The sequence below is a fragment of the Morone saxatilis genome, unplaced genomic scaffold, assembly GCF_004916995.1.
Source record: "Morone saxatilis isolate NCDOM2014 unplaced genomic scaffold, NCSU_SB_2.0 Contig17, whole genome shotgun sequence".
NCBI classification, from domain to species: Eukaryota; Metazoa; Chordata; class Actinopteri; family Moronidae; genus Morone; species Morone saxatilis.
This window is the reverse complement of record NW_023339729.1, coordinates 1,643,477-1,650,880: the sequence shown is the minus strand read 5'-3', so window position 1 is coordinate 1,650,880 and position 7,404 is coordinate 1,643,477. Positions and strand designations below refer to the sequence as shown.

Here is a 7,404-nt window from a genome sequence, read left to right as displayed (position 1 = left end):
TTGTGATCGGATCACCCAAGACCCATGTTGATACCAGGTGTACATGGGCTCTAAGACTCGAAATATCTCTAATAGATGTACTGTAAAATTCTCACATAAAAGCCAGTATTCAAGTAATGGCCAAGTCTCAAATAATAGCCTTAGGTTCAAACACAATTAACAATTAACAGATTTTTTGCAATAAAAGCCTACCAATAACAGGAGGGCTGGAATACTTCTACCATGAAAAAGTAGCTGGAGTCGAATTCACTGTAGCTTAAAGGGATAATTCACCCCAAAATCCAAAAAAACATATTTTTCCTCTTACCTGTAGTACAATTTATCCATCTAGATATTTTTTTCTTTCCTATCATTGAGTAAACTGAGTGACACATTTTATGTTTATTTCATATTATATACATTGTATGAAAATAACAGTAGAGATCCGCTGATAAACTTTACATGAACCCAAACAGTGAACACAATAACTGCAGGAAGTTCCAGAGATTCCATTCATTTTGAGCAGATCATTTCTTAGGAATTTTACATCACAGATGAGTTTTCCTGATATTTTAGGAACTTTTTATACAATTCTCTGCCCTGCCTGTATTATGTATTTAAACAATTCTTAACAATCACACATACTTATTTTAATATGCTTGTTTTTTGGCAAATTCAGTGTTTTCTTCTCCCTGACGCAGGACGATGCTGTTTATCATAGTGTTCTGGAAAATGTATATTAACTGCTCTTTTTTTCCTGGCCACGACTGGCTACTTAAAAAACAGGCTCTTATTTCAGATTTTTCCCTATTCTCCCTTCCCTAAATCTGCATTGGGAAAAAGAACGTTGCCCTCAGTGTGGTGTTGGCTTTAAAGCTCAGGAGGACTGACATCTTAACATTACTGAACTAATCAACTACTGCGATGTCTGTCTGTGTGTCTGTGTGCCTGTGTGCCTGTGTGCATGTGTGCATGTGTGTGTGTTCAGATGTTTGTTGTAGATAGTGTGTCGGGGGAGCGCTGCAGGCTGAGCGAGTTCACAGTGACTGGATCTACTTACGCCCCTGAAGGGGAAGTGTGAGTGTCTTTAACCTTTAACACTTAACCCGTGGCACTTCATGGATTATGGATGGATATGGATTACCAGAACCTGCATGTTTTTTCACCTTTTAATCCTATTTTCTCCGTCATGGCCTGTCCCTTCCGTCTTTCCAGTTATAAGGATGGCTCGGTGGTAAAGTGCAGCCAGTATGAAGGCCTGGTGGAGATGGCGTCCATCTGTGCACTGTGCAATGACTCATCACTAGACTACAATGAGGTAAGACTGCCCTGACCATCATAGATTACCGTATATGGTTCTGGCACATTTACAACTGGAATCTTATTCTGAATATTTGTTACCGCAAGTACAACACAGTACAGCATACTTTAACCTCTGTTCCTTCTGTTTGTGTGGGTCTGACTTAGCTTCAGGGAAACATTTCAGACTAAAGACCAGTTGATTGGGGACACAGCTTTTGACCCTAAATAAAGTCCACATGAAATGATAAGCAGAGTGCTGTTCACTAATGTTTACGTGTTTCCTGTAAGATCCGGCAGCTAGGGAGGGACTTGTCTTGGATATTGTTTGGTGTTTACAGTAGCCAATAAAGGGAAAACCAAAAACAATTTTCTCCATAAAATATGATCACTAAAATCAGTGGATAAAGTTATGGGCTTCTGTACAGTAATGAGTGAGGCCTGGCCATAGATGTATGTAACACATCAGCCCTCAGAAACACTGGCATCACAAGCAACACATTTATTAGTGTAGTATGAGTCCCACTCATCTTGGAAAATCTGAAAAAGCTGGAAATTTAGAAACTACTTTTCCAGTTATGGAAATTGACTAAAATTACCATATTTCCTGGAAATCATCTCTGTTTTCCTCGAAACCTTTAATTGTATTTTAGCCTGTGGCCAAATTAATGTTACTGTTAGAGGAAAGGTGCAGTCAATAGACATTTCTCAAGGATACTAATTAAGGTTCTGTTCCATTCAGGTCAAACAGAATCAGGGGGCATGTTTGCTCACTGGACTGCTAAACTAAGTGGAACAGAACCGTAATTATGAAATTAATTAGTATCATTGGTAACACCTGTGTTTGCTCTTCTATTTCATGTCAAAATGACTGCTTTGAAAAAGGTCTATTTGGAAACAGGGAAAATCCACTGTGGTGAGATCAGCCATACACGGAACGTCCCATAAATGCTGACCTCCGTTGTGAGCAAGTCCTGTTCTGTCTTGTCAAGAGAAAACCCTGGAAATTATCTAAAACAAGTCATCAAAATACCTGAAAATAATAAAAAAAAATTACTCTTTCTGTCATTCTTTGACCAGATACTTTCGTATGGGTGACGTATAGCGCAAGACATATGTGATTAAAACAGTTAAACTTTTGACTTTAACTGTATGGGGGAGGGTTAGGGTAAGGGGTTAGGCGAGTAGAGGTTAAGGTTAGGGTAAATTTCCAGAAAATTAGTTTAGGTCTATGTAATGTACCTAAAAGTGACCTAAGTAAACATGCTTTATCTGTACGTTTGTGTGTGTGTGTTTGTTCCAGGCAAAGGGAGTGTATGAGAAAGTTGGGGAGGCCACAGAGACTGCCCTCTGCTGTCTGGTGGAGAAAATAAACGTGTTCGACACCGACCTGAGAGGACTGAGCCCTGCTGAGAGAGCTACAGCCTGTTGCTCCGTAAGTGTGTGAGAGATAAGTAAAGGAAAAGACAGCAGTGTTGCAACTGACTCACTGATCGCTCCCCCTGACCTCTGCATCCATTATGCAGGACTAACTCAAACCATTTTCATGCTTCCTCTTCTCTCTTACATCTCTCGTTACCTGTGAGACCATTAAGTACTGAGTAATGACCCAAGAAGGCTTGTTTCACAAAATAACTTTTTGTCGTATTTGTTGCAAGAATCCACCGAGCCTGAATGAAAACAACCAATCAGAGCTGATAGATAGTTGATTGTTGAGTGTCATTCCCAGCGTCAGACTCAACTGTCTTTCTCGTATATGACAAAAAGTCATTTTTAGAAAAGTTACCTACTGTAGCTTTAATATGAACTGTATTTGCCGTTGTTTTCAGGTGATTAAGCAGCTGATGAGGAAGGAGCTGACGCTGGAGTTCTCCAGAGACAGAAAGTCCATGTCTGTCTTCTGCTCGTCCAATAAACTCACCAGGTCTGCCTCTGGAGCCAAGATGTTTGTAAAGGTGAGTGACCCACTGCTGGCTGTGATACAATCTGGTTACACAGTGGCCATAAAGAGACACTATTTCTATCCTCAGGGAGCTCCAGAGAGTGTGTTGGAGCGCTGTAATTACGTCCGGGTCAGTGGTTCTGCCCGCGTGCCTTTGAGCCCTGCAGTGCGAGAGCAGCTCCTGTCCACCGTGCGGGAGTGGGGTTCGGGCCGAGACACGCTCCGTTGTCTCGCCATGGCGACCAGGGACACGCCCCCTGACATTCACAGCCTTAGCCTGGAGAACTCAGCCACCTTTGCTAACTATGAGGTAAGGATGATGATGATGATAGAGATGGTGGTGGTGATGACATGTTCTTAAATAGGACACATAGTCTAGACAGTGTGCTCCAGCTCTGTATGAAATTAACTGTTGGTTGAAGAAAGCTAAAGTAGTCCTTCCCTTGCTCTCTTCCCCCTCCCCAGTCGGACCTGACCTTCGTTGGCTGTGTGGGCATGTTGGACCCCCCCAGAAAAGAAGTTCTTAGCGCGGTCCGAATGTGCCGGCAGGCTGGCATAAGAGTCATCATGATTACAGGTGAGCTAGCACACGCACAACAGAAATATACCTTTTAATACACATACACACACAGTCATTTCATAAATACAGCAGATAATTGTATGTATTAAGGATTAGTGGAAAAATATGAAACTTTTACCAAAGATGTTGATTTAAATTGCAATTATTTAGTATGAATTTAACTCAAGGCCTGTGTTTTGTGAACTAAATAGGAAGTGTACATAGGTGGCAGTAGTACGCCTTGTGTTGCTGTGAAAACTGAAAACTGTAGATTTAGTAAAACTCAATAATGTATACTGTAGTCTAGTTTGTCAATTTATTTTGCCTCATTAATGGTTTTATTTTTTCTTTATCGAAAACGGCTCATTCTAAAGTTACAAAAACACAACAAAATGCCAAGCTCACTGAAAACAACAGAGGCTAAATCGTATTGGTTGTTAGATCAGTTTAGAAATGGCATATCTGAGCCCTGTCTTTTAACCCCTCTTCCCATTCATTTTGAAACGGTGTGTCAGGGCTGCTCAGTAGCTTGCAATTCTATAAAATACTGATACCAAGATGTTTTCTTTGGTTGGGGCCCATTTGTTGTCACCCAATGTCTTGTTTTAGTTGGAAATGCATCAGTTTTGTCTTATAAGACTACAGAAAATGTGATGTCTTGAATCTGTGAAATAAGCTAAATTATGGGGTTAGTTTGGAATATTTGTCAGAAAGCCTAGTCTTTTTCTTTAGCTTCAATCTAACAGTTCTTCTCTCCAGGTGACAACAAAGGGACGGCCCTGTCTATTTGCCGGAGGGTTGGCATCATCACGGAGCAGGAAGAGGAGCAGGAGGGTGCCGGCATCAATGGAGGCCTGACGGGAAGAGAGTTTGATGAGCTGCCCCCACACCTTCAGCGTCAAGCCTGCAGGACGGTGCGCTGCTTCGCCCGGGTGGAACCAGCACACAAGAGTCGTATAGTGGAGTACCTGCAGAGCCTGAGTGAAATCACTGCCATGGTGAGGACCTATGTGCGTTGAGAACCAGTGTAAGAGCACTGCTTTCTGTCACTAAACTATCCTCCTCCACCCTCCCTCTCAGACAGGTGACGGGGTGAATGACGCGCCGGCGTTGAAGAAGGCAGAGATCGGCATTGCTATGGGCAGCGGCACGGCAGTGGCAAAATCCGCCTCTGAGATGATCCTGGCTGATGACAACTTCTCCACTATCGTGGCTGCAGTGGAGGAGGGCAGAGCCATTTACAACAACATGAAACAGTTCATCAGATACCTGATATCATCCAACATAGGAGAGGTGGTCTGGTTAGTGAAGGGGCTCTTTGTCAGAAAGCTTAAAGAAAGTGGTGCACTCATTTTATAGATGATAGATACAGACATATAGTTTATGGTTGATTTGGGCCTCTCACTGTTTCCTCCTCAGTATCTTCCTGACGGCCGCGCTCGGCATGCCTGAAGCACTGATCCCAGTCCAGCTGCTGTGGGTCAACCTGGTCACTGATGGTTTCCCAGCAACAGCTCTGGGCTTCAACCCTCCAGACTTGGACATCATGTCCCGCCCTCCCCGCTCCCCCAAAGAGCCACTCATCTCCGGCTGGCTGTTCTGTCGCTACCTCATCATTGGATGTGAGTCACAGAATGAAATCGAGATCCAGAGTACTGATTCATTATCAGAGCCTGTTAGACGAGATATCCTGCTGGACAGAAGCTGTGGGTTACAAACTAAACCTTCTCTGCAGGTTATGTTGGAGCAGCCACTGTCGGAGCTGCTGCCTGGTGGTTCATGGCAGCCCACGATGGACCAAAACTTTCCTTCTATCAGCTGGTAAAAAACACATCTGCCATCACCGCTCCTCTTTTCATGCATCTCATGCTGTGACTCTACATTATATATGACTATATAGGGCTCCTGACCCACACTAGAGGTCGCCAAAGCTTCACAGGGATTCCCAGACCTTTAGACTGTTAGTTAATATCTAAACTTTAAAAACATAAGGGGACAGTGAAGACCTGAACACAAGCTATATTTAAAGAGCCTTCACACTCTGATAAACAGCCTCGTCCTGCATTAGAAAAGTTAAAACAACCAAACAGCTAATAGAATAATGGCCAAGCATGATTGTTAAAAAACTTTTTTTTAATTAATAATACAGACAGGATTGTATATGAAGTAACAAAACATTTCAGGAAAACTTATCTGGTAACACCTGAGGGTTTGTCTAATAGCTGAAAAAATCATTACTATCCCCATAAGTTCTAATGCAATGCAACTACAATATACTCTACTACTTTATAATAATAATAAGACTAACCTTAGATACGACTTAGCAACAGGAGATATATCTAGTTCCCTCCACTCATAGGGCTCTTTGCCTCAGCTACAAGCCAGAAAGCTAATGTTAGGCTAGCAAGATTCAAAGTCAAACTGTAAATATAATCTGACAGTATGTTTAACAACAAGACTAGCTAGCTAACCAGCCATGTCATTGTCCCCAAATCAATATCAAGATTTTCACGAACAAATGATCGGCCGTGTGTAACTGAAGTGACGAGTTGAATAGCCAACAGGATGTAAGATGATCTCTTATACAAAGAACCTGAAGGTTCCACTCAGGTCAGACAGAGTCAGGGTGCTGCTATTTTGCATATTGGCTCACTGGAAAGGCTCTGCTACACTAAACGGAATGGGATCTTCATTAGTGTCATGGTTAATGACCTGTGTCGTTAGCCTACTGTTTCATGTCAAAATGGCTGCTGTGAAAAAGGTCTATTGGGAGAGGCGAGTATAAAGGGGTAAGAATGTTACATGTTTTACACATTTGTTTCTTCCGCAGTCCCACTACCTGCAGTGCAGCGAAGGCCACGTTGAGTTCGCCGGCGTGCAGTGTTCAGTCTTTGAGTCTCCTTATCCCATGACCATGGCCCTGTCTGTCCTGGTTACCATAGAGATGTGCAATGCCTTAAACAGGTAACAGCAAAACAAACAGGCACATACTAAACTGCATACCGTACAGTGCTGGCCTTTACCAAACATGTAATGGTCATTTATTACACCGGAGTGATCAGAATGGTTTGGTGTAAAAGATGACAGAAGTGACAGTACATAACTTCCCCTGTGCTCACCAGTCTTTCAGAGAACCAGTCCCTGCTGAAGATGCCTCCGTGGTCAAACCCCTGGCTGGTGGGGGCCATCTGTCTGTCCATGGCTTTACACTTCCTCATTCTGTATGTAGACCCACTGCCGGTAAGAATGCACCCATTACTACTGTACTGTACGTGTTTGAAGGAAGTAGGTTAGTAATTAGTAATCCGAGAAACTGATTACAGATATGTGGAACCAAAATACATTTGCAGTAAAGCTTCAAATCTTAGTGTTAGAATAAATGGGTGAAAAGAACATTAATGTAAGATTAACCTACCCAGCAGTTTAAAGTAATCAAAATATTTAAAATAAGCTCCACCTTTACCAGTGTGTAACCTTGTGACGTGCTACCAATTAGATAGTGCTGTGGGCAGGACAGAGTGGCAACTACAGACAGAGAGAAGAGGCTGCACCAGAGCCAAAGTAGCCCATTTTAAAGGAATTTTATTTTTTCAACAATTGGATAACTGAATAAATGTCTAAATAT

General features: G+C 42.4%; 1 protein-coding gene across 1 annotated transcript in view; it reads left to right on the top strand.

Moving 5' to 3' along the window:
* Positions 1-7,404, top strand: part of si:dkey-28b4.8 (sarcoplasmic/endoplasmic reticulum calcium ATPase 2) — a 27,668-nt gene that overhangs the window by 14,692 nt on the left and 5,572 nt on the right. The window contains exons 11-22 of the mRNA XM_035660195.1: positions 968-1,056; positions 1,195-1,297; positions 2,582-2,713; positions 3,108-3,233; positions 3,309-3,530; positions 3,686-3,797; positions 4,539-4,777; positions 4,860-5,080; positions 5,199-5,401; positions 5,515-5,600; positions 6,610-6,743; positions 6,902-7,019. Coding sequence (XP_035516088.1) covers positions 968-1,056; positions 1,195-1,297; positions 2,582-2,713; positions 3,108-3,233; positions 3,309-3,530; positions 3,686-3,797; positions 4,539-4,777; positions 4,860-5,080; positions 5,199-5,401; positions 5,515-5,600; positions 6,610-6,743; positions 6,902-7,019 — 1,785 coding nt within the window. The remainder of the gene's footprint in view (positions 1-967; positions 1,057-1,194; positions 1,298-2,581; positions 2,714-3,107; positions 3,234-3,308; positions 3,531-3,685; positions 3,798-4,538; positions 4,778-4,859; positions 5,081-5,198; positions 5,402-5,514; positions 5,601-6,609; positions 6,744-6,901; positions 7,020-7,404) is intronic.